Here is a 27,395-nt window from a genome sequence, read left to right on the forward strand (position 1 = left end):
GCAACTAAGCAAACTCTTAGCCATAATTATGAGAGCATCCTTGGATTCAGAGGAGGTCCCCACGGACTGGAGATGTGCAAATGTATCCCCAATTCACAAAGGGGGATCGAAGGGTGACACGAGTAATTACAGACCAGTTAGTTTAACTTCTGTTCCGGGTAAAATAATGGAGTCACTGGTTAAAGATGCATTGCAGGATCATCTAGACAAGACTGCAGCAATAATTCAGACACAGCATGGGTTTGTTAAGGGAAAGTCTTGTCTGACAAATTTGATAGGATATTATGATGTGGTTACAAAGGAACTGGATACAAAAAATATTTTGATATCATATATTTGGATTTCAGATAAGCTTTTGACACTGTTGTGCATGAAAGACTATTGTACAAATTGGAGCAGAATGGTATTAAGGGTAAGTTGCTACAATGGACAAAAGGATGGTTAAGTGGGAGAAGACAGAGGGTGGTAATCAATGGGTGCTGCTCTTCGTGGACTAATGTTATTGGTGGAGTCCCACAGGGTTCGGTGTTGGGTCCACTGTTGTTTTGTATATTTATCAATGATATTGATGAAGGTATATCAGGCTTAATGTCAAAGTTTGCAGATGATACAAAGGTTGGCAGGGTTGTTAATGACAGTACACTGCTGCAACAGGATCTAGATAATTTGGGCAGATGGGCTAAGAAGTGGCAACTGAAGTTTAACCTTGACAAATGCAAAGTACTGCATATGGGTAGAAGTAACCCCAGAGAAACGTACCAACTGTGTGGTACTACACTTAAGGTGGTAGAAAATGAAAAAGACCTGGGAGTAATTGTGCAGTCAGATATGAAGTTTTCTGAGCAATACAGACAGGCTGCCAGGGCAGGTCATGGGGTTTTGTCAATGATATATAGGAATTTTGCTAGCAGAGAGAAGGTGATTGTCCCTTTGTATAAGGCAATGGTCGGGCCACGCCTTGAGTACTGCATACAGGTCTGGAGGCCTCATTTTAGGAAGGATGTAGATTTACTTGAGCGTGTACAGAGAAGGGCAACAAGATTGGTGAGGGGAATGAAGGGTTCCTCTTACCAAGAGAGGCTTAAGTTCTGCAAATTGCAGTGGCTGGAGACTAGGCACCTGCGCGGTGATCTGATTGAGGTATATAAGGCCTTGAATTGGTTGAGCTCGCTGAATTCTGATGGGATCCTTCCACTTGTTCAGATTATGAACCTAAGGGGGCATAAATTCAAATTAAGAAAAGACAGATGTAGAATAGATGTGCAGAAATTTGCCTTTAGCCAGCGGGTGGTTAATTGCTGGAACAAACTTCCATCTGTCGATGTGGAAGTTGACAGGTTAAATAAATTTAAGGAGGAACTGGACAGGCATTTGGAGGGAATGGTGTGATTTTTTTTTTTTTTTTTTTTGGCTGATGCTGCATAAGCGCATACGCTTGCTTTCTTGCATCACATGCCACTACTACTACTACTACTACTACTATATTACTAGCTGTCCATGTCTGTGAAGTTCTAGTAGCTGTGCCCAAATTTTTTGTACCAGCGCATGACTAGGGAAGAATTTACACTGTAGAGCATTAACAGCACTTAACGAGTCCGTATATATGATATCGTTATGTATATATCGTATGTCCGTATGTATATATCGTTAGCAGTAACGATGCAAGTGAGGTTAGCAGTAACATTGCTAGCAGTGAAGCAGTGATGTTGCTCAGCGAGGGAAGCAGTAACGTTGTGAGCGGTGGAGGGTTTAAGAAAGCACTAGTGCTCACCCTAGGAAAAACACTAGATAATCACACTAGAAAGATCGCTTGGCACTCGGGGCCCAGTAATGTTGCGAGTGGTCAGCAGTAACGTTGCACTGGTGGAGGGTTTGTGAAAGCACTAGTACTTATCCTAAAGAAAGGCTAGACAATCGCACTAGAAAGATCGCTTGGCTCTTGGGGCCTTATTGGAGTGGGGATGTATGGTTTTACCTGGAAGTTCATGTATCCTGCTTTCACTGATGTTGGTAATGATGGAGTGTTAAAAGTAAGTATAATAGTGTGGATTGGTGTCAGTTTTCCATCTTTTTTAATAAGGATTCTTTTGGCATGTATAATATTTTGGTTTTGTAATTCTTGTACAATTTCCTTTTTAGAGTTTTTAATATGTTTGCATTCCACAATGACCTCTTTTGATGTGTTTAAATTTTGATATGTTGGGATTCCCATTAAAGTGACTTTAATGGGAATCCCATCAAAAGCTGTGGTTTTTAGAAGTAGCTCTGAACATTGGTCATCTGTTGTTTCTGTTAGTATGTCATCTGATTTCAAGTGGCAAACCATTTTCAGTGGACCAGCTAATTGTTCAAGACACCTCTGAATAACAAAGGGAGAAAGTTTACTGAGAGGCTGATCTGTTAGAAAGTGCAAAATCAGAAAGAGTTGAGAGATGGTTTGGTTCACATCTTTCTTTTGTCACTCGGTAGTGTAGATGGATTAGGATCATCTTGCTGCCGATGATGTTCAGTTTATCCCATTGATTCAGGTTAAACCTGGTTTCTCAAAACCATTGTTGCTTCCGTTTGCCCTAAAAGGATTACTTTTTCTTTCACGTTTCTGGTCCCGCTATAGGGAGTCAGGAGCAGTGTGATATAGTGACCAAGCAGCTGGTGAAGTTAGTTTGGTAGTGAAAAAATTAATAAATATACTAAGAAAAGCAAGGTGGATTTCCTTTGGGTTAGGTGAGTTCTTAGGTGTAGAATCACTTAAAATGAACGTAGGATAGAGAGAGAGGTGCTAGATATAAAACAGAAATGAAATGACTCAGAAAAAAATCACTCTATATGTCGCTGAATTAAATCACTTTGACACTTTCGTTTGGCACTCAGGACCGCTTCTCCATGTTTTTTAATAACCAACAGGGTATCTAGCATTATTATTATTATGTGGTCTTTTCTGTAATTTTCTATTAATCAACATTAATCATCAATTAACTCAGCAATATTAACTTTCTAAAATAGCATTTCAGGCTTCTGATTATCTTTTGATATAAAAAGTTGTAGCCTAGTTTGTTCCTACAAGTAGGAAGTGTTTTCAAGAATAAATTGTGTACACAGAATGAAATTCCCATGCTCTATGTTATGTCTAGTGTATGGGAAGATATAACCACCCATATGTGAATCATCATAGGCATACTTCATCACACTAGACATTATGTCTAATATGATGTAGATCTTCCCTGCCTTTTTGTCAGGGAAATGAGGTTATTATAATAGACCCACCAGTGTGAAGCTGTAATCAGATGATTTAATTACTGCAAAACTGGACACTGCCAAATATCTGTACTTACGTGGGTCATTGACGTAAATTGAATATCAGCTCTATCATCTGATGCTTCCACTTAGGGTGTCAATGAGCAATGCGAAAAGTACACACCTCTTTCAACATCATATCTGGTGATGGTGATAGAATATATTCAGAACTTCCTTTAAGGATCCAATTATTTTAAATATCTGTATTTGCAATTAACATACCTGTGTTAAGTAGATTTCTTCTATAAGTTATAGTTGTTATGCCATTTTCTTTTATATATGTATGTATTTGAAAATTATCTACACCTCCAACTTTCTGGTCAGGACAAACTCCTCTGTTACGACCCAATACATTAGAACACTGAAAATAAAATTAAAAAAAAAAAAATTAAAAATTAAAAAATGAAACTAAAAATAATAAAACCAGAAGTAACAAATGTAAAATCACTAATACAGTGTTGGACCATAAATGTGAGTCAGGTGCAGCCTGTATATGTCATGACATAAAATCTACAAGTGTCTGAAAGTCAGCAGGAGGGATACAACACCTTTTGTCCTCAAGAAACATGATCAATTTCTGCTTGTTCAATGGAGCTAGAAATTGATTCCTGAGACTTCATTCCAGAAGTTCCCCATAGATTTTCTACCAGATTTAGACCTGGTCACTGTGATGGCCATTGTACGGGTAAAAGTTGTCTTGTTCTTCTCGCCACCACTGGGTGACCACCTGTGCACTGTGGATTGGAGCACTGTCATCCTGAAAGACAGCATTCTCTTCATCAAAACAATGCTTGCCCACTGGATGAAGTTGATCCTTAGCATTAGTAGAGGCATATGATGCAAGAAAGCAAGCTTATGCAGCATCAGCCAAAAAAAAAAAAACCCTCCCATTTGTTCCAAATGCCTGTCCAGCTCAGCCTTAAATTTATTTAGGCTATTAGCTTCCACAACAAAAGACGGAAGCCTGTTCCACCAATCAACTACCTGCTGACGTAAGGCAAATTTGCACACATATCTATTCTACAGCTATCTTTCCTCAATTTGAAACTGTGTCCCCTCAGGTTCTTAGTCTGAGCAAGAGAAAGAATCCCATCAGCATTCAGCTTGCTCAACCCATTCAAGGCCTTATACAACTCAATCAGATCACCTTGCAGGTGCCTACTCTCCAGGTACTGCAATTTGCAGAACTTAAGCCTTTCTCGATAGCATCCCTTTGTTCGCCTCACCAATCTTGTTGCCCTTCTTTGTACTCGTTCAAGCAACTCTACATCCTTCCTAAAATGAGGCCTCCAGACCTGTACACAGTACTCTAGATGTGGCCTGACCATTGCCTTGTTATTGTTTTGTTTTTTTGGTGCAAGGGCTACTTAGGCCATATTGCACCTATCACCGTTATGAATGTTACATATGCATGGTGATTGTGATGGCACTACTCAAAAACGATCATATAATTCTATCTTTTTCGTAAAATGAAAGAACTCCAGTAGATTAGCGTCGTTACCTATGATGTGGCAGAGTGTCAAAGGTTCTTTAAGGTTTGGCATAGAGCTAAAAGTGACTTGGCGGGCAGTGGTGTATAAAGTACACTCAATAAGAATATGCTTCATTGTGAGTGGACAGTTGCACTGTGTGCAGTGTGGAGGATCGTTACCTGTGAGGAGATAAAGGTGTGTAAGATGACTGTGGCCAATTCGCGGTCTGGTTAAGATTATTTGCTCCCTCCTGTTTATACGGAAGCTGGAGGTCCATAGTTGCGGTTCAGGTTTTATTTGGAGGAGTTTATTATGCATTTGGGCTTGCCATTGAATTCTCCATTGTTCTTTACACATTCTTCGAATGTTACTTTTGTAGTCAAGATTTGGAACGTAATACTGTGATAATTCTCTGTTGGATGGATGTTTAGCGTTTGAGTTTGATTTGGGTTTTATTGGCGCATTAGCAACTTAGGCTATAATGCGCCAAGACCAGGTCATGTATAAAAGAATAAACTTTCAGTGACCTAATTAATTAGGTCACTATGTCAAAAAATTTAGCAAATGTATAAAAGGTAAATCAACAAAATTTCACAATAAAATGTAAATTTTATATATAAGCGAAAACGTTTATTGATTTTAAAAAGCTAAAAACAGCAGACACGTGGTCATTGTCGGATAAAATCTGGCTGAGTGTATAAGGCTCAGCCAGATGACTAAAAGCGGTAAAATAAAAATCACGTTCAGGGGTAAAACGTGGACACACGGTTAAAATGTGATAAATAGTTAAAATGGTGCCACAGTTCTCGCACATAGGACAGTCATCTGCCCTCAGCAGAAAAGCATGTGTAAGATGACTGTGTCCTATGCGGAGGCGAGCTAAAACAACTTCCTCTCTGCGGTTCCTGCGCAGACTAGACTGCCAATGTCCGATTACAGGCTTTATCTGATAGAGCTTGTTTGTGACTTGCTCATGCCAAGATTGTTGCCATTGGGAATTAATCTTTTGGTGTATTATTTGCCTGTAGTCTGTATAGGGGACTAACAGGCAATACGTGTTTTGGGGTTCTGGTGATCTGGCCGCAGCATCAGCCAGTTCATTTCCCCTGATCCCAATGTGGCTTGGGATCCAGCAGAAACGGATATCGAGTGAACTCTCAAACAAAGAATGTAAAGTCTGCTGAACCCGGGTCAATATTGGATGAGGATTATATCTCATCCCCGATAAAGCCTGCAGTGTACTTGAAGAGTCAGTGTACACCATACATCTTTGATGCTTCCGGGTTTTAATGTGGTCCAAGGCTAGCTCTATAGCATACAACTCAGCTGTATATATGCTGCATTCGAGGGGAATCTTCCCAGATATAGTACAATCTGGAAAGACAGCAGCAGATCCTACAGACAACTCTGACTTCGAGCCATCAGTGAACACAGGCAAGAAATCAGAGTAATCGGATCGATGGGCAGCATAGAGTTGTTGGTAGACAGAGGACGGAGTTATGGCTTTCCCCCAACTTTTTATGGAGAAGTCACACGATGGTAAGCGAGCATGCCAGGGTGGAAGTAGATGCCTTGGTGACTTTGCAACATTGTCTACCGTAATGTTGAGCTCTCTGAGCAGATCTTGGACACGGATGCCAAAGGATCGGTTAGCAGTCTGACGGGTTTTATAAAGCATTTCCCATCGTGGCTCAAAAACACAAGCCCACGTTGGGTTGTCTGGCAGGGATTTTAGTTTGAAGGTATAGTTTAGCGACAATTGCTTTCGTCGGAGCAATAGTGGTGGTTCACCTGCTTCGACGTATAAACTCTGGACGGGAGATGTTCTGAATGCTCCAGTTGCAGTACGGATGGCTTGGTGGTGCAGTGGGTCTAGCCACCGTAGTACGCTATTTCTAGCCGATGCGTACACTTGGGACCCATAGTCTAATTTTGAACGAACAAGTGTACGATAAAGATGCAGTAAAGTGCATCGGTCTGCCCCCCATTTATTTGAGGAGATGGCACGAAGGAGATTCAATCCCCTCGTGCACCTTGTTCGCAGTTGACGGATATGTGGTAAAAATGTCAACTTCTTATCGAATGTGAGACCTAAGAATTTTGTCTCAGGTACTACTGGAATGATGTGTTGTCCAAGTTTGAGTTCTGGTTCAGGGTGAAGGTTCCGTTTGCGACAAAAATGTACGCAGACGGTCTTCTGTGGTGATAGCCTGAAACCATTAGCCATTGCCCAAGTTTTTACATGGTCAATGGCATGCTGCAATTGTCGTTCAATAACCCTCATGTTGCATGACTGACAGAAGATGGTAAAGTCATCAACAAAGAGGGCACTGTTTACGGTTCGAGGAAGTTGTTCAGTAATAGAATTAACTTTGATAGCGAAAAGCGTAACACTTAACACTGACCCTTGGGGGACTCCTTCTTCTTGACAAAAAGATTGAGAATAAACAGAGCCGACACGAACTTGGAATGACCGGTTCAATAAGAAATTTTTAATAAAGAAGGCTAGATGGCCCCTCAGACCCAGATCATGGATATCCTTTAAGATTCCAAATCTCCAGGCCGTGTCATACGCTTTTTCGATATCAAAGAAAATTGACACCAGGTGTTCACGTTTAAGGAAAGCATCTCGGATAGATGTTTCCAGTCTTATAAGATGGTCAAGTGTTGACCTGTTCCTTCGGAAACCACATTGAACTTTGGAAAGGAGGTCATTCCCTTCTAAATACCACATGAGACGGGCATTCACCATCCTTTCCAGGATCTTGCACAAGCAGCTTGTCAAAGCAATGGGACGGTAATTACTCGGAGATTTTGGATCTTTTCCTGATTTTGGAAACGCAAGCACGATTGCCTTATGCCAGGAGTCCGGAAACTCATCTTCAAGATAAACTCTGTTGTACAAACAGAGCAACTGATCCAGAGATTGAGACGAAAGATGTTTTATCATCTCATAATGGATGTCATCCGGCCCTACGGCACTCGCCTGGGATAGTGATAGTGCCGCTTTCATTTCCCATTCAGTGAAGGGTTGATTGTATGCTTCACAGTTCTTTGACGACAATTTCAAAGGTTGCCTTTCAACATTTTGTTTGAGGGCCAGAAACTCAGGGTGGTAAGATGTTTTGGCAGACACTTTAGCAAATACCTCCCCAAGAGTATTTGCAATTGCAGTTTGGTCTGCAATTGCAGATCCATTATACTCCAGAATCGAAAAAGGGTGGGATATATATTTCCCCTTCATTTTTCGGACTTTATCCCACACAAGCTTAGATGATGAAGCCTGATTGATAGAAGATGTGAATTTGATCCAAGATTCCTTCTGACTCTGACGTCTTACGTAACGTGCTTTCGCACGTGCACGTTTGAATGTTATTAAGTTATCTGCAGTGGGGTACCGGCGAAAAATACCCCACGCCTTGTTTTGAGACTTTCTTGCTGCAGTGCAATTGGAATTCCACCAGGGTTTTGGAAATGGTGGAAACCGAGACGAAGTCTTTGGTATTGCAATTGCCGCTGCTAGGACAACAGCGTCTGTAATGTACTTTACCACGTCATTAATCGGTTCCTTGCTGACTGTGTTGATATCAAATAATGCTAGATTTTTGAAGGCATTCCAGTCAGCGTGACCGATCTTCCACCGTGGCACCCTGGACGGGTGGCATGGTCTCCCTTTACAAAGGGTGGATATCACGGGGAAGTGGTCACTGCCATAAATATTGTCTTCAACCTCCCATGTACACATGGGAAGGAGAGAGGGCGAGCATATAGAGAGATCGATCGCAGTTTGATTTGATTTGATTTGATTTTTTATGGCGCATCGGCAGCTAAGACCATAATGCGCCAAGTCACATTTAAAATACTACTAAAAATTTTGGTAGCCAAGGCTACCACGTCAGGCAATTAGTTTTTAGGTAAAAGAGGTAGTAATTAAAAGCATAAAACTTATATCTTTGTATAGAAATTAATAGAATGTAAAAAGTTAAAAACGTCAGACATGTTGTCTCTGTCACCTATTAACTGACTGAGTGTAAATGGCTCAGTCAAATTATTAAAAGCGGTAAAACACAAGCACCGTGCTTCAATAAAAGTAGGACATTCTATTAAAATATGACTGATGGTTAAAATGACATTACACATCTCGCACATAGGTGGGTCATCCGCCCTCAGCAAGTAGGAATGGGTTAGATGACTATGACCTATGCGGAGCCGAGCAAGAACAACTTCCTCTCTTCGGACCCTGCGTAAACTGGACAGCCATTGCGTAATTACAGGCTTAATATGACGTAGTTTATTTGTGGTCTGTCCGTGCCAAGAATCTTGCCATTGGGAATATAATCTAGAGCGTATTATTTGCCTGTAGTCTGTATAGGGGACTAACAGGCAATGACTATCCAGGGAAATGGCTGATTTGGCAGCAGTATCAGCTAGTTCATTTCCCCGAATCCCAATGTGGCTTGGGATCCAGCAAAAGCGAATATCAAACTCCAATTCTACAAGAGAAAATAGAATATGCCGGATCCTGGACAGGATCGGATGAGGGTTATACCCCACCAATACTAGAGCCTGTAACACGCTTAATGAATCGCAATAGATCATATACCTCTGGTAGTCGCGATTTTTAATGTGATCTAGGGCTGATTGTATTGCATGCAACTCAGCAGTATAGATGCTAGTTTCTTGTGGGATCTGATTGGATAAAGTTTGGTTAGGGAACACGACAGCATATCCCACATAGCTTTCTAACTATGAGCCGTCTGTATAGACTGGCAGAAAGTCAGAATACTGCTGTCTATGTGATGCAAAGAGTTGCTGGTAGACAGATGGCGGTGTAGCAGCCTTCTCCCAGATCTTAAGGGAGAAGTCGCAAGTTGGAAGATAAGCATGCCAGGGTGGAAAGAATTGCCTTGGTGATTGGGCAACATTGTCTACCGTCAAGTTCAGCTCATTCAGCAGCCCTTGAATGCGAATACCAAAGGGTTTGTTGGCAGTCCGACGGGAGTTGTAGAGGTGTTCCCAGCGTGGCTCAAAAACGGATGGCCACGTGGGATGATCGGGCAGGGATTTTAATTTAAAGGCGTACTGTAAGGACAACTGCTTACGTCGAAGAGACAGAGATGGTTCATTTGCTTCAACGTAAAGGCTTTGGACAGGAGATGTGCGAAATGCTCCAGTGGCTGTCCGGATGGCTTGATGGTGGATTGGATCTAGCCACCGAAGTGCACTATCTCTAGCAGAACCGTAAACCTGAGACCCATAGTCGAGTTTGGAACGGACAAGTGCCCGGTAGAGACGAAGAAGGGTAGTACGATCTGCGCCCCATGAGGTTGACGAGAGGGCACGAAGGATGTTAAGCCCTTTTACACACCTTGTCCTAAGCTGGCGGATGTGTTTTAAAAATGTCAGCTTCTTGTCGAAAATAAGTCCCAGGAATTTGAATTCTGCTACAACTGGAATGTTATTTTGCCCAAGCCTTAATTCTGGGTCAGGATGAAGATTACGTTTGCGACAGAAATGCACACAAACAGTCTTCTGTGATGAAAATCTGAACCCATTAGCCAAAGACCAAGCTGTAAGATGGTCAATGGTTTTCTGCAGTTGCCTTTCAATGACCCTCATATTGCATGAATTGCAAAATATGGCAAAGTCGTCTACATAGAGGGCATTGTTTACAGTGGGTGGAAGTTGTTCTGTGATAGAGTTTATTTTGATTGCGAAAAGCGTAACACTTAGAACGGATCCTTGTGGGACTCCCTCTTCCTGAGAGAAAACTCGAGAGAGGGTGGATCCTAAACGGACTTGAAACTGGCGATTCGAAAGAAAGTTTTTAATAAAAACAGGAAGGTTACCTCTAAGACCAAAGTTATAGAGGTCTTTTAAAATTCCAAATCGCCAGGCTGTGTCATACGCTTTTTCAATATCAAAGAAAACTGCTACCAAATGCTCGGATTTAATAAAAGCATCACGAATGGACGTTTCCAATCGGATTAAATGATCCAGAGTGGATCTATTTCTTCGGAAACCGCACTGTGTCCTGGAAAGCAGACCATTTGTTTCTAAATACCATACGAGGCGTGCATTAACCATTCTTTCCAGGACTTTGCACAAACAGCTTGTCAGAGCGATAGGACGATAATTACTTGGATTGCTAGGATCCTTTCCTGGTTTCGGGAAGGCAAGAACGATTGCTTTCCGCCAGGAGTCCGGAAATTGTTTATTAAGAAAAATTCTGTTAAACAGAATTAAAAGGTGATCCTTACATTGTGGTGTGAGGTGTTTCACCATTTCGTAGTGGATGTCATCGGGCCCCACAGCACTTGCGTGCGTGAGAAAGAGTGCAGCATTTAACTCCTCCTGTGAAAAGGGCTTGTTATAGGATTCAAGCCCTTTTGAATAGAAGTTCAGGGGGTTTTTCTCATTTTTCTCTTTCAGGGCCAGAAACTCTGCGGGAAAAGATGTTATTGCAGATATTTTTGCAAATGTTTCCCCTAGAGTATTTGCTACTGCAGTTCGATCTGCAATTGGACATCCATTATACTCGAGGATCACAGAAGGGCATGGTGGATATTTTCCCTTCATTTTCCGGATCTTATCCCAGACTACTTTTGAGCTAGCAGCCTGAGTTATGGAAGATGTAAAACGAATCCAAGATTTCCTTTGGCTCTGACGTCGTACATAACGCGCTTTCGCACGTGCACGTTTAAATGTTATTAAATTTTCAGTTGTGGGATATCGGCGGAATATCCCCCAGGCTTTGTTTTGTGCTTTTTTTGCTGCTGTGCATTCTGAATTCCACCAAGGTTTCGGATAGTGGGAACCGGCTAGATGATTTTGGGATTGCAATTGCAGCTGCTTGGACAATTGTTTCTGTGACGTACACGACTGCATCATTGATTGGCACCTGACTGACTGTAGCGATGTCAAGATTTGCCAGATGTTGAAAGGCATTCCAGTCAGCCTGATCAATCTTCCACCGCGGTAAACTAAATGGAAGACACGGTCTACCACTAGTTAGGGTGATTATCACGGGGAAGTGATCGCTTCCATATGGGTTCTCCTCTACCTCCCAAGCAAGTGAAGGAAGGAGAGAAGGGGTGCAGATAGAAAGATCAATGGCAGAGAAAGTTCGGGTAGGCATGTGGAAGAAGGTGTTTGTTCCCACATTTAGGAGGGAGAGATCATTGTCAGTGAGCATATGCTCTATGACTCGTCCCCTTCCATTGATGTCAGCACTACCCCACAGAGTGTTATGTCCATTGAAATCCCCAAGAATTAAACAAGGGGAAGGCAATTGCAAGATAAGATCATCAAGGTCTTTCTGGGGGATGTCAGTCCCAGGTGGCAAATAAACAGAGCAGACAGTTAATAAGAACCCCACTGTAAGGCGAATTGCTACAGCTTCAATGCTAGTTGTAAGCTGCAAAGGCTGAAATGGGATCTGGTTGCCGATGAGGATTGCGACTCCTCCGTGGGCAGGACCATCCACAATTCTATCCTTACGAATGACGGTAATGTTATGCATGGTGGGGTCATCATTTGCCTTTAAATAAGTCTCCTCTATGCAAAAGCAAACTGGTTTGTGCTTTTGCAGGAGTGCCTTGATGTCGTCAGTATTTTGCCGGAATCCACGACAATTCCACTGTAGGAATTTAGCCATTATTTGGACTTGGTGGGTCCATCAGGCGGCTTCCGAGGTGCTGAGGGCTTAATTTTGTCAGTCTTGGATTTCTCTTTCTTGGGGAAGTATGGACGCTGTCCTGTGTCCATTTCTTCCTCAGCGAAGAGTTCCAAAACTGACTCATCATGTACCTCCTTCTGCTCGACATCCATGTTTTCCTGGGTACTAGGTGTTACTTCCCCTTTCTTATTCTTTTCTTTTGCTTTTGTTACTTGTGGAGCATTAGGAGGTATCGATATAGGAGTGGCAGCTGATTGGTCCTTCTGTGCAGGTTTTTGGGAGCTTAAAAGATAACGTGCAATGGGAGTAAATGATTCTTTTGGAGGGACAGACATGTCCGTCTGAGTCCCAATCGAACATCTCCCTGCTACCTTCTGGGCGTAGGTAGGTTTTTTGATGTTAAGAGGTTTCACTGCTTTTCTTGCCTCCTGGTACGATATGTTTAGCTCTGCCTTCAGCCGTTGAATCTCTTTTTCTTCTTTCCACCTCTGGCATGCTCTTGAATAGGCTGGATGTTCTCCCTCACAGTTAATGCAGGTGGGTTTAGTGGCTGAACATGCTGTTGTTTCGTGGTCCTTTGCACCGCACCGGGCGCATGCAAGGACTCCACGGCAGGCCATTTGAGAATGTCCATACTTCTGACATTTAAAACACCGTAATGGGTTCGGAATGTATGGACGTACTGGACAGTTGATGTATCCAGCATCGATCGCAGTAAATGTACGGGTAGGCATGTGGCAAAAGGTGTAAAGTCCAACATTTAGAAGGGCCAGGTCATTGTTTTCAAGCATGTGCTCTATAGTCCGACCCCTTCCATTAATGTCTACACTACCCCACAGAGTATTGTGTCCATTAAAATCCCCTAGTAACAGAAAAGGTGGCGGCAATTGTCTAATGAGATCATCAAGGTCTGCCTGGGGGATGTCATTCCCAGGTGGCAAATAGATGGAACAAACAGTTAAAAGAAACCCTACAGTAACTTGAACTGCTACAGCCTCTAAGTTGGTGGTAAGTGGTGTAGCTTGAAATGGGATGTGGTTATCCACAAGGATTGCGACGCCTCCGTGGGCAGGTCCATCCGCATCTCTGTCTTTTCGTATAACGAAAACGTTACGCAAGTATGGGTCCTCATTTGCCTTTAAATACGTCTCCTGTAAGCAAAAGCAAGTAGGCTCATGCTTACTCAGGAGCGCCTTGATGTCGTCACTATTTCGACGGAATCCACGACAATTCCATTGTAGAAATTTAAACTTTCCCATTATTTGGATTTGTTGGGTCCATCAGGTGGTTTCCGAAGGGCTGAGGGCTTCATTTTCTCAGTCCTGGCTTTATCTTTCTTTGGAAACACAGGTCTTTGGCCTGTGTCCATATCTTCTTCTGCAAAGATTTCCAGAACTGGGTCATCCGATACCTCCTTATCCTCGACATCCATTGTTTCTCGTATTGCAGGTGATCCTTCCGATGTTTGCACCTTTACTTTACCACTTGGTTTTGGTAGTGGTGGAGCATTAGGAGGTACGGAAATAGGAGTGGCAGCTGACTGTGTTTTTTGGGTGGGCTTTTGTGAATGCAATAAATAGCGTGCAATCGGAGTAAATGACTCTTTTGGTGGTATAGTCATCTCCGTTTGTGTACCGATGGTGCACTTTGCAGAAACTTTCTGGGCGTATGAAGGTTTCCCACTATTTATTGGTTGAATGCGTTTTCTGGCCTCCTGATAGGATATGTTCAGTTCTGTTTTTATTTTTTGAATTTCTTTCTCGTCCTTCCACTTCTGGCATGCTCTAGAATAGGCAGGGTGTTCTCCTTGGCAATTTATACAAATTGGTTTGGAAGCTGAACACTCCTTGCTCTCGTGGTCTTTCGTACCACATCGAGCGCAGGCAGGATTACCACGACAAGCTGTTTGTGAATGGCCGTATTTCTGACATCTAAAACACCTCAGTGGGTTCGGAATGTAAAGCCGCACTGGGCAGTTTAAGTAGCCTGCCTTAATGGAACTTGGAGGCCGTGGGGTGTTAAATGTTATGATGAGAACTCGGGTAGGGACGAGATTCCCATCCTTCCGCATTGGTATTCTCTTGACAGCCGTCACTCCTTGGTCTTTTAATTCAGAGCAGATCTCTTCTTCAGAAACGTGAAGAAGATCCCACTCTGAAATGACACCTCGTGAAGAGTTCAATGTTTTGTGGGGTGTTACGCTAATCGGTATTCCCCCTATGGATGTCGCGTTGAGGATTTTTTCTGCTTGCTTCGTGCTTGAAGCTTCGACTAAAAGATCGCCAGAACGCAGCCGTTTTACGGTTTTCGGTGATCCAGCCAACCCTTCTAATCCTTTCTGGATGAAGAAGGGTGACATCTTCCCAATTGACTGCTCTCCGATAGAATGGAGAATGAGGAATAGCGGTGTTATAGATGGTGTTTTATCCTCAGTTCTGGCTCTTTTGGCATTGTTGGTGTCAGTATTATCGTCTCGGTTAGGTAGGGGCCTTGTTGGGGCCCCAGAAGAAGAATTTAAATTACTCATATGAGTAAAGAAAAAATGTCTGATGCCTAAGTACCTCACCCACCACGGAGCCCTACGAGGGGACGCCCATCCATGAACTAGCAGGTACTGCGTACACGAATGGGACGCCGAGTTCGCTTAGAACACCATACCCACGTTACCAATAAGTCTTTATCCCGTCCCAGGACCATAGGGAGGGAGACTTATTGGAACGCAGTTGACCCTAGCAGTATAATACCACCCGCCGATTGATCCCAGTCGAGCCGGTCCGGGACCACCCGTCTCGTCGAAGCAGGGGCCAAAGTGGTGTATTAAGGCTGGGCCCCTCAACCACCAGGATCCCCCTTTCCGCTTCCACGGGTCGCGGCGCACGGCTGCACACGCCGGATTCCAACGATGTAACCCTGGAACCAAGGTATGGGCGTTAGATCCCAGCGATGCTAATCTGGAAACCCAGCAGCATCACTGGGCGGTCCCCTCACCACGTACAGGTGCCCACGTTGAGGGGGGATGTTTAGCAGCATAGTCAGCACATTCGTTTCCTGGTATCCCAGCATGGTCTGGGATCCAGCAGAAAATGGCCACTCGTTGGAGTTCTTGAAGATACATCAGTTTGGATTTTATGAGCTTTATTAAAGGATGTGTTTGAGAAGAATTGTTCTGCAAAGCTTTATAATCGCACTCTAGGAGTCCGTATATATCATGCTTTGATGGATGGACAGATGGAGGATATTTTCTACTGCAAGTTTGATGGCATATAATTCAGCTGTATAGCTGCTGCATTCATTGGGAAGTGATACGGAGATGAGGGAAAACGGCCACTCTACTCTCAGATTTTGATCAGACAGTGTATATTTTTGAAAAATGCAGGTAATTTTGTGCGTGGGCAATATGGAGTTGTTGTATATTAACATTTTCAAGAGAGTGTTTTCCCCAGTTTAAAAAATAACTGTCACAGAGTGGTTTAATAGATGTCCATGGGGGATCCGTACTACTTAAATCTTGAAAAACTTTATCAGGATGTATATTCCAAGTTTCCGATAATGCTTGAGCTCTGAAAGCAAAAGGCTGAATTGTCCTAGGTTTATTTCTATACAATGTTGTGAACTGTGGGTCATTAAGTATCAACCTAATGGGATGGGTAGGTAGACTTTGGATTTTAGTTGTATAGTTAAGAAGTAACTTGTTATTTGTTATTTGGGTTTTATAAGCATTAGCAACTAAGGCCATATTGCTCCGGGATATGCGGTGGTTATTCCCTGATCTTTCTGCCTCCTCCGTATTTGGTGGTGACGGGCTCGAACCCCGGTCTAATCAAGAAGCGTGTGCTACGCACTGCTGCTCCTTCCCACCTGGCTACGGAGGCACCTAAAAGAAGTAACATCTTTCTCCTAAGGCTTAGAGGAAGTTCATGAGCATCAATATAAAGACTTTGAATTGGTGAAGTTCTATAAGCGCCTATAGAAATCCTCAGGGCAGAGTGTTGAATTGGTGCAAATTGTGCTAACATGCTCTCCCTAGCAGAATCATACACCGGGGCACCGTAGTCAAGGCGAGATCTTATTAGGGCTCTATACAAATGAAGTAATGTGTACCGATCTGCCCCCCATGATGTAGAAGAAATGACTCTTGAGTATGTTCATTTTTTTCTGGCAAGACGTCTTTAGATGTTTAACGTGCTCTATGAAGTTCAACTTACTATCGAAAGTCAGACCAAGCAGACGAATGCTGTTCACAACTGAGATAGGCTGATTTGTTAAGTGTACCTCTGGATCTGGATGCATCTTCCGTTTCTTACAAAAGTGAACTACTTTAGATTTTGAACAAGAGAGTCGATACCTATTCTGTGCCATCCATAACTGAATATTATTAATTGAAATTTGGAGCTGCCGCTCAATGAAGGTCATGTTTTGAGAACTGCAAGAAAAAGTGAGATCATCAGCACAGAGGTATGAATTCACAGTGCTGAGCATATTTTTAGTCATATAGTTTATTCTTATTGCGAATAAGGTGGCACTGAGCACAGAGCCTTGTGGGACCCCTTCTTCTTGTATATATGTTTGAGAGAGAACTTGTCGGTATCAGACTTGAAAGGATCTGTGCTGAAGGAAATTCAATATGAAGTACGGTAAGTGGCCTCTCAGGTCAAGGTAATGCAGATCTCTCAGGATACCAAAACGCCATGTGGTGTCGAAGGCTATTTCTACATCAAGGCATACCATGACGAGATGCTCATTTTGAATGAATGCATTTCTGATGTTCGTTTCCACTTTGACCATGAGATCCAGGGCTGATCGATTTTTCCTGAAACCAAATTGATTGTCAGAAATTATATTTTTAGAGTCGAGAAACCAAGTAAGTCGACGGTGAATTATTTTTTCCAGGGTTTTACTTAAGCAGCTGGTGAGAGAAATAGGTCTATAGTTTTCAGGAATGGAATGATCTTTTCCTGGTTTGGGAATTGCTATTATATAGGAGTGATGCCAGGAACTGGGGAAACAATGTTCAAGAAAGATGCAATTGAAAAACGTGAGCAGTGAAGAGACCGATTCTTTATCTAAGTGTTGGAGCATTAGGTAGTATATTCCGTCAGGGCCTGCAGCACCGTGTTTTGAAGTAGATATGGCTTCTTGAAGTTCAAGCATTGTAAGCGGCTCATTATAGGGTAAAGAACATTTACTCGTAGATCTTAAGTCCAGTTTGGACTTTTCAGTTAATACTTTGATCTTCTGGAATGATAGATCATATGCTGTTGAGGCAGATAACTGTGAGAAAACAGTCCCTAGGGCATTCGCTATATCTGTAGGAGAAGAGAGATCCTGCCCATTCCAGTTGAGAAGTGGGGAGGATATTGGGGGAACTTTGCCATTTAGTTGTTTTATTTTCCGCCATATTATTCTTGAATCAGTGTTTTTATTAATCGAGCTCGCAAATCGAATCCAAGATTCTCTTTTAGCTTTCTTCCTAATGTGACAGGCCTTGGCTCTGAGTCTCTTGTAGTTTATAAGATTGGCAGTGGTGGAGTGTTTTCGAAACAGATTCCATGCTCGGGTTTTTTCTTTTTTTGCACCTTAGCACTCTTCGTTCCACCAATAGTTTATGGTTCTATGGGTTGTTGACTGTGATTGTGGAATCGCAGTGCATGCAGCAGCCAGTATTTGTCTCGTGATATGATCGGTAGCTCTGTCAATAGGACAGGTTTCGATGATCTGTTCATCAAAGGACACTCGGGAAGTGAATTTTGCCCAATCTGCTCTGTGAAATTTCCACTTTACGTAGTTTTGGGAAATTATGGAATGTCCTGTTTGAATCTTACATATTAGCGGAAAGTGATTGCTATTTAGCGGATTGTCGAGGGCAGTCCACTCAATACTAGGGAAGAAGATCGGAGAGCATATGGAAAGGTCTATTGCAGAAGTTCTACCAGTAGAGAGATGGATGTAAGTTGGTAAGCCAGTATTTAGTATAGTCAGATTTTATCTGTCAGCAAGCTGTTCGATAAGTTGTCCTCATCCATCTGCATTGGGAGAACCCCACAATGGATGGTGTCCATTGAAGTCGCCCAATAAACAGATAGGGGTTGGCAACTGCTGAATAAGGTCTTCCAGTTCATGGATGGTATAGGAGTGATTGGGCAATAGGTAGATAGAGACAATTTTCAAAGTAATACCAAACACAATACGTGTTGCAACAGCTTCGATGGAGGTCTGTAAAGGAATGAATCTGCAAGGTACTCGTGAGTCTATGAGTATGGCTACCCCTCCGTGAGCATTATTTGTAGCAGTTCTGTCTTTTCTAAAGAGTGCATAATTCTTAATTGAGAGTGACACATGCCGTGTTAAATTTGTCTCTTGTAGGCAGATGCCTACGGGATGGTAACGATCAATTAACTGGTGGATATCATCAATGTTACTGCGAATTCCTCTACAGTTCCACTGTATGATTTGGTGCATTATTTGGTTTTGTTAGTTGAGGAAGATTCTGAGAAATTTTTATTCCCAAGCTGTTTGTGGCGATCGAGTTTCATTTTCTCTCTTCTTGGAAAGGTTGGGCGTCCAGTATCCATGACATCTTCTGCATGAAGGTCTAGGATAGGTTCATTTGGGTCAGTATTGTTATTAGTGTCCATATTTACTGAAGTGATATTGTTTGTTTTCCTATTTGGAACAGAGCCGGTTTTTATTTTGAAATATCTGATGGCCTATGTGGGGTAGCTGGTGGGACTATGACAGGGGTGTTGTTGGCTCTATCTACTATCTTTTGCTCTTTTGGAGTCTGTTTCATTGATGGTGACAGTATAGATCGGGCCCATTCTGCAATCGATATGGTTGGGAGAACTGATACTTTAGTTTGTGTTGCTGTTGTTTGGTATTTTTGCATTGCTGCTCTTAGGTGCGTTAAGCATAATTTGCTTTCTTGCCTCTTGGTATGTGACTTTTCGTTCTACCCTGTACTTCTGGATTTTTTTTCAGTTTTCCAGAGGTTGCATGATTTGGAGTAGGCTGGATGCTCGCCTTTGCAATTTAGACAGTTTGGTGTTTTGGCATCACAGTCTGTTGCGAATGTTCTTTTGACCCACAGTTTGGACAGACTGGATCTGCTCGACAAGCCATTTGAGTGTGACCAAATTTTTGGCACTTCTAGCATCTTATGGGATTCGGGATAAAGGGTCGTACTCGGCAGTTGAGATAGCTGGCTTTGACACTGGATGGTAAGATAGGTGTTCCAAATGTCAGGATGATGTTGCAGGTGGGAACAAGTTCTCCATCTTTCCTGATCATGATGCGTTTCGCTTGTATCACTTTCTGATGTTTGAGTTCTTGGGCCAGTTCATCTTCTGTTACATTTATCAGATCCCACTCTGCAATTACTCCCTTGGAAGTATTTAATGTTGCATGAGGGATGACTTGAATGGGTAGTCCGCCAAATATCGTTAGTTTCAACAGTCTCTCAGAATGTGCACAACTCACTGTTTCTACCAAGAGGTCTCCAGATCTGAGTCTTCTCACCATTTTGGGAGAGCCCGCCACATTTTCCAAACATTTCTGTATAAGAAATGGTTAGAGAGTGCTCATAGATTTGTCCGACAGACTATGTAAGATAAGGAATGATGGGCATTCCTGTTGGTCTGTGTCTGTACACATAGACTTTGTTACATCGTGAGAAATTTCATGGTCAGCATTGTTGACGGTACTGGATGAGCGCCTAGGCTGCTCAAGCTCTGGGTAATTATCATAGTCCATGTTAGGCTCTTTTTTGCCCTCCCAAGGACTTTCCCTCCTAAGTTTCCGGCCCAAGCACACGGGGAGGCAGGAGCAGTGCCACAAGGAGGCCAAGCGTTTAGATAAGTTATTGGTTAGTAAAATAGAGTAATATATGTAATGAAAAAGAAAGGTGAGTTTCCTTCCTTGTTCTTACTTGTGACTTTTCAAGTATAGAACTGAATTATAAATGATCTTCTAGTAAAAAACGATATAACTTAAAATGAACTTTTATCGCTGGGAAAGATCGCTATATATTCGCACTTTGAACACTTGACCTCGAATTCCCTTGTATAACGGGATAATCACCTACGTGTCCCTGCTAGCAAAGTAATCACTCAGATGATGACTGTTAAATAGTCACTGGCATCAACTTTGCCTTCTAATAAAATGAGTTCACCCAAGCCATGCCACAAGAAAGCACCCAATTACCATTACAGAAGCTCCAGAACTCTAATGGTAGGAAACAAGCAATCAGATGTTGCAAGCTTCCTTCAGTTGGTGGCACATGTGCACTCATTCAATTGTTGCAAAAAGAGTGTAGGATTTGTCACACCACATCACATTCCTGCACTACTTGTTCTCTTTGTACCACTGAACATGACAATGCATGTCAGGTATTGGTATTTAGGGGCACAACAGCAACTGACGCCAAAATGTGCCAGTTCCTATATTATTATTCTACAGTAATATAATAATATCATCCATTTTGGCATCAGAAAAAATTCATATATGTGTATTTGTTTCAGAAAGGTATAGAAGTTCAGCTAGATTAGCAATATTTTTAATGATGTGGGTAAGAAATAATGGTTTTGTAATCGTGACTGAGAGTGGAAAGTATTTTTTCCGAAATGGGTATAATGCACAGAACCTAAGAGTATATATTTGACTGTAAGTGGTAATGTAGAATTCATGCATCGAGATGGGCCATTCCCCATAAAACATATGGGTTAGGTGCATATGTCCTATCCTTAGTCTTGCTAATACTTCTTCCTGTTTGTTTTATCTGAAGCAGGAAATTCACAAAGCTGGTTCCTCTTTGATTTGAAGCAATTTATTATTCCTTTGTGACTTCCATATTTCTGACCACCGAAATGTACGGACTTTTTTTATATGCTGAAAACGAGCCATGTATGGTACTTGGTAAGTTGTTCTTCTGTTTGGCCGCCTGATCTGCTTTCTCAATACCCATGATACCAGAATACCCTGGAATCCAGTAAAACTTTACTGAATGATTTTTATGTTTTTTATTCCATAGATGGTTTAAACATGAAAGGATTTGTTTTATTATGGGATGCAATACTGAAAATTTATTGTCCAATGCAGACACTGAACTCATAGGAGTGTTGTACATTACGCTAATAGCATTGTCGTTGTTATTGTAATTGGGATTAACAAGGTCTACTAAGGCCAAATTGTGTCTGTTCACAGTTTATTCACAGGCAATATATCAGATTTATTAAATTATATGTTCCTGTACAGGCCAATGTGTTTTAAATACATGAAAAGTTCTTGTATATTGGCTTTATTTCCTAAGATATAACATAAATTATATGACATGTTCGAATTTAAGAGTAAACCGGAAAGTGTTTGATTGAATGTAAGGGACATTCAACCGGAAAATGACGGACTGTAAGTTGCATCTGACAGGATGAGCACTGAGGTGAGTTTTCTCCTAGTAACAGAAAGTGATGGATATGATGCGTCCAATTCTGAGCCTTGCCAGTATCACTTCCTCTCATCTGTTTTGTCGGAAGCTAGAGAACCACAGCTTTGGATCTTCTTTTATCTGGTAAAGTTTATTGTTGATGTTACTTTTCCAGATCTGTGAACCATTTATCATAGCACGCTTTACGTAGGACAGACTTATAGTTAGTGTAAGGAACCTGAGGATGTTGTGAGAGAACAGCCTGAGGATGTTTAGTAGAAAAGTCAGCACTTTCACTACCAGGAATGCCAGAATGGCCAGGGATCCAACAAAAACTGATTCGACACACTGCAGCAGAATAGCTGGGAATGAATCTGTTTCAAGATAGGATGAGAATATGAAAAATTCTTCCTTAGGGCAGAGACAGCACTGAGGGAGTCGGCAGGTGAGATGGAAAGCTCAATAATCTTACTAAATGCTAACTTAATGGCATATAATTCAGCTGTGAAGATGCTGCAAGCTAGCGGTTATGTGTGTGTGTGCGTGGTTTAACGGCACATAAGCTGCTGTGGCTATAATGCGCCTATTCATAGAAAATGCTAAAAACAAAATTTAGACATAACCACTTGGATTGGTTTACAGAAATATTTTAGAATTTATCATATAGTTCAATTATTTTCAGATAAGAGAAAAACTCATTGATGTTTGCATCATCTCCAATAATATGTTGTAATGTTATTGGTTCTCGTAGATTTCTCAGGGGAAACAGGACGGATGTTCTGTCCTGTTGATAGTGAGGGCAGTCAATCAGAATATGTTTGATTGCTAAATTTTCTGAACAGTATGGACACGGAAGAGGATCTTCGCCTGTGAGTAGATGGAGGTGAGTCAGATATGTAGGTCCGATTTGTGCCTGTGAAAGTACCACTTCTTCTCTTCATGCTGTTTTGGTGCTGGAGTGCCAAAGCTTTGGAATGTGTTTCAACTGATAGAGTTTATTATTGGTTTGGGTGTGGCATAGCTCTTTCCACTATGCAAGATATGCTGTTTGTGTGATGTTACTGTAGTCAGAGGCTGGAACTGGAATGGAGATTAAATCAAAAGTTGATGGATTTTTAGCAGTTTGATCAGCAAGTTCGTTCCCCTTTATCCCCAGACATGCTGGGATCCAGCAAAAGGTCAGTGAATGAAGACATTCTTCAATTTGTAATAGGAGTCTTCTGATTTGATTTAACACAGGATGAACCTTGTAGGAGGAGTTTTGCACTGCTGTAATTGAGCTGAGAGAGTCCGTGTATACTACGTATTTTAAAGATGGGTAGAGATTCAGGTTGTCTAAAGCTAATTTTATTACATGAAGTTCTGCAGAGAAGATGCTGAACTCAGGTGGAAGAGCAGCCGAAATGATAGTAAAGGGAAATATTGCCGCTGCTCCGACGGCTGAATGTGATTTGGGGACATCAGTATATATTGACAAAAAATCAGAGTATTTCTGAATATGGCTTGCATGGAGTTGTTTCACATTGAGTGTCGATAGACGGTTCTTTCCCCACTTGTGAAGATAAGTATCGAAAGATAACTGAGGAGAGGGAGCCCAAGGCGGTTGGGAGAAATTCATTAATTGTTACCTGTTGAAAATGGGAACATTCCAACTCTGCATTAATTCAATAAGGCGTAAACCTGCTGGTCTTATTTTACTGGGTTTATTTCTGTAGACGTTTTTCAGTCGTGGCTCAATAGGATGGATGGTTGGTTGGTTATTGGAAGTTTAATGGCACATCAGCATCTAATGCTATCGTGCGCCAAGTCTAAGGTAATAAAATATAAATATGTAAAAATATAAAATAGCATATGTAGTTAATATATTATAAACAAAAATATGGCATAAAACATTTACAATAAATTAAACATTAGAGCAATCTAAAAACTATGTAGATTAATCAGTTGTAAAAACCTGAATACATCTGACACATTGACATCGTCCGATAAAATCTGCCTGAGTGTATAAGACTCAGACAGATGGTTAAAACATAAATGGCAGTCATTACTAAAATATGTACATTCGACTAAAATATGACAGATAGTTAAAATTGCTTTACAATGTCTACACACAGGACAATCATTAGCCCTCAGCAAATACGAATGCATCAGGTGAGAATGTCCTATGCGCAGCCGAGCAAGAATTACTTCCTCCCGTTGAACCCTGCACTGACTAGAATGCCAAAGCATTATGACAGGCTTAATTTCATTCAGCTTGTTGGTAGGACACCCATTCCAAGATTCTTGCCAATGCACGCATAATATTTTGTAGATCAGTTGCTTGCAGTCTGTATAGGGGACTGACAAGTGGATGCGACGTTGAGGCGTTGCTGATTTTGCAGCTGCATCAGCCAAGTCATTGCCTCTAATACCAACATGGCTAGGGATCCAGCAAAAGCGAATATCAAATTTTAAATTTGATATTCGCTTTTGCTGGATTTTGTAGTATTTGCTGCACCCGACATAATACTGGGTGAGTGCTTCTCACACATTGGATTTGGTTTGGTTTTTTTTTTTTTTTTTTAGGAGCATTAGCAACTAAGGCCATATTGCTCCGGGATATGCGGTGGTCATTCCCTGACCTTTCCGCATCCTCCGTATTTGGTGGTGACGGGCACGAATCCCGGTCTAATCAAGAAGCGTGTGCTACGCACTGCTGCTCCTTTCCACCTGGCTACGAAGGCACCTGCCTCACATTGGATAAGGCCTGTAATACACTTAGAGAGTGCACTTTTGGTACTTATGGGTTTTTATATGATCCAAGGCCAGTTCTACTGCGTGTAGCTCTGCAGTGTATATGTTACATTCACTTGGAATACGAATGCAGATTGTTTTGCTTGGAAAGACACAAGCAGATCCCGCAAACTCTTCAGAATTCGAGCCATCTGTATAGACCGGCAAGAATTCAGAGTATTCGGCAAGGTGTGCTGCCAAGAGTTGTGATATATACATGCCGATGTGTTTACTTTCATCCAACTCCTAAGAGTGAAGTCACAAGACGGAGATCGTATATTCCAAGGGGGAAGAACTTGCTTGACTAATGTGGATATATTATCGAACGAGAAGTAAATATCATGAAGCAGCTCTTGAATCCTGATACCAAAAGGCCAGCTGGGAGTTCTACGCATATTATATAGATTTTCCCACCATGGCATATAAACAGATGTCCACGTAGGATGGTCAGACAGGGATTTCATTTTTATAGCATATTGTAAAGACAATTGCTGACGTCAAAGCATCAATGGTGGTTCATTGGCTTCAAAGTATAGACTTTGGACAGGGGAAGTACGGAAAGCCCCCGTGGCAATCCAAATGGCTTTATGGTGGATTGGGTCAAGCCATCAGAGTACAGAATTTCTAGAAGAAGAGTAAGCTTGGGAACCGTGGTCAAGTTTAGAGCGAACGAATGCTCGGTATAGACGGAATAATGTGCTTCTATCTGCTCCCCATGAGTTGGAGGAGATAGCACTGAGCATGTTCAAACCACAGGAATTGGATTTTGTCCAAATCTGAGTTCCGGGTCAGGATGTAGATTCCGTTTGTGGCAGAAATGAACGCAAACGATCTTTTCGGCAGAAAACTTAAACCCATTGGTTAAAGCCCAGGAACTAAGGTGATTGACTGCTTGTTGCAATTGTCGTTCAATAACTCTCATGCTACAGGAGTAACAAAAAATACTAAAATCATCAATGTACAAGGAACTATTTACTGAAGGAGGAAGCTGTTTTGTAATGGAGTTAACTTTGACTGCAAGCAGCGTAACACTGAGGACAGAGCCTTGGGGAACTCCTTCCTCTTGACAAAAAAGGCGGGACACACTGGATTTAACACGAACCTGGAAGAGTCGTTTAGATAAAAAATTCCTGATAAAAACAGGGAGGTGGCCTCTCAGACCAAAAGAATAGAGGTCATTTAAAACACCATTCCTCCAGGTTGTGTCATAAGCTTTTTCCAAGTCAAAAAAGACTGATACCAAGTGCTCACGCTTAAAAAAAGCATCGCAAATCGCTTTGGTCCAAAGTGGATCAATTCCTTCGGAAGCCACACTGAATCTTGTTCAGTGCAGTCGTTTGAGGTCATTTGAGGTCGTTTATTTATATATTACTCATATATTATATATTACTTTGAGGTCGTTTGCCTCAAAGTAATATATGAGGTGGGCATTCGCCATTTTTTCCAAAATCTTACATAGGCAACTGGTCAGTGCAATTGGACGATAGTTGCTAGTATTTTGGGGTCTTTTCCTGGCTTTGGGAAAGTGAGAACGGTTGCCCTACGCCAACAAACGGGAAATTGATCCTCCAAATAAATTCGGTTGTAGAGATGTAGCAACAGCTCTAGAGAGTGAGATGAAAGATGTTTTATCATCTCATACTGAATTTCATCTGGCCCTGTGGCACTAACTTTCGAGATAGCAAGTGCAATGGTTAATTCCACTTCACTAAAAGGCAAGTTATAAGTTTCAGTTTTGCTTGAAGAGAAGTTGAGTTTTTGTTTCTCCACTTTCTTCTTTAAAACTAGAAACTCAGCAGAGTATGATGTTTCAGCAGATATAGTTGAAATACTTCTCCTAGAGCGTTGGCAATAGCAGTTGGGTCTGCTAATGTACAACCATTATGTTGTAACATAGATGAAGGGACTGATGTGTATTTACCCTTCATCTTCCGAATTTTCTCCCATACGACTTTGGCACTGGTCGTCTGGTTAATTGAGGATGTAAACTTGACCCAGCATTCCTTTTGGCTCTGTCGGCGTATAAATCGTGCTTTGGCACAGGCATATTTAAAGGCTATAAGATTTTCGGTGGTGGGGTAATGTCGGAATTTTCCCCGTGACCGATTTTGTAACTTTCTTGCTTCTTTACAATCTTGGTTCCACCATGGCTTTGGAAAATGTGGAAATCGGGAGGATGTTTTTGGAATTGCAATTTCCACTGCATGGATAATACAATCTGTGATGTACTTCACTGATTCATCAATTGACTCCTGTTGAATTTGTACAGGATCAAATTCAGTGAGCTGTGAAAATTTACTCCAGTCTGCTAGATCATACTTCCAAAGTGGAGTTCTAAAGGGATGACAAGGATGTCCATCCACTATGGTAGATATTACGGGGAACTGATCGCTTCCATAAGGATTCTGTTCCACTTTCCAGGAACGCAAAGGTAGCAGAGAAGGCGAGCAGATGGAAAGATCGATGGTAGAGAAAATACGGGTAGGCATATGCAAATAGGTGTTTATTCACATATTTAGTAAGTGGTGAAACCCATGTTTAGTCTCTAGAGCAAAGTTTCCGGCATTCCCTCCCCCCATACTTCTTCATCAACCCATGCACGGTACTAAGTACTATAGGTTTTGATACCTTTCGTGTTTGGGGTTTTCATAAAAAAAAAAAAAAAAAAAAAAAGAAAGGCCGTTATTGTCAAGAAAATGTTCAACAATACGATCTCGTTCATTAGTTTCTGCACTACCCCACAGGGTACTATGTCCATTAAAGT

The 27,395-nt window shown here is 41.7% G+C and overlaps 1 protein-coding gene across 1 annotated transcript in view; it reads right to left on the minus strand.

Annotated features, from left to right (window-relative positions):
• The window catches only part of LOC150085794 (protein Skeletor, isoforms B/C-like), a 715,869-nt gene that overhangs the window by 263,599 nt on the left and 424,875 nt on the right, over window positions 1–27,395 (minus strand). The window contains exon 10 of the mRNA XM_090374255.1: window positions 3,517–3,655. Within this exon, the coding sequence (XP_090230381.1) occupies window positions 3,517–3,655 (139 nt within the window). The remainder of the gene's footprint in view (window positions 1–3,516; window positions 3,656–27,395) is intronic.

Source organism: Mastigoproctus giganteus, chromosome 5, assembly GCF_048544385.1.
Source record: "Mastigoproctus giganteus isolate SK-2022 chromosome 5, ASM4854438v1, whole genome shotgun sequence".
NCBI classification, from domain to species: Eukaryota; Metazoa; Arthropoda; class Arachnida; order Uropygi; family Thelyphonidae; genus Mastigoproctus; species Mastigoproctus giganteus.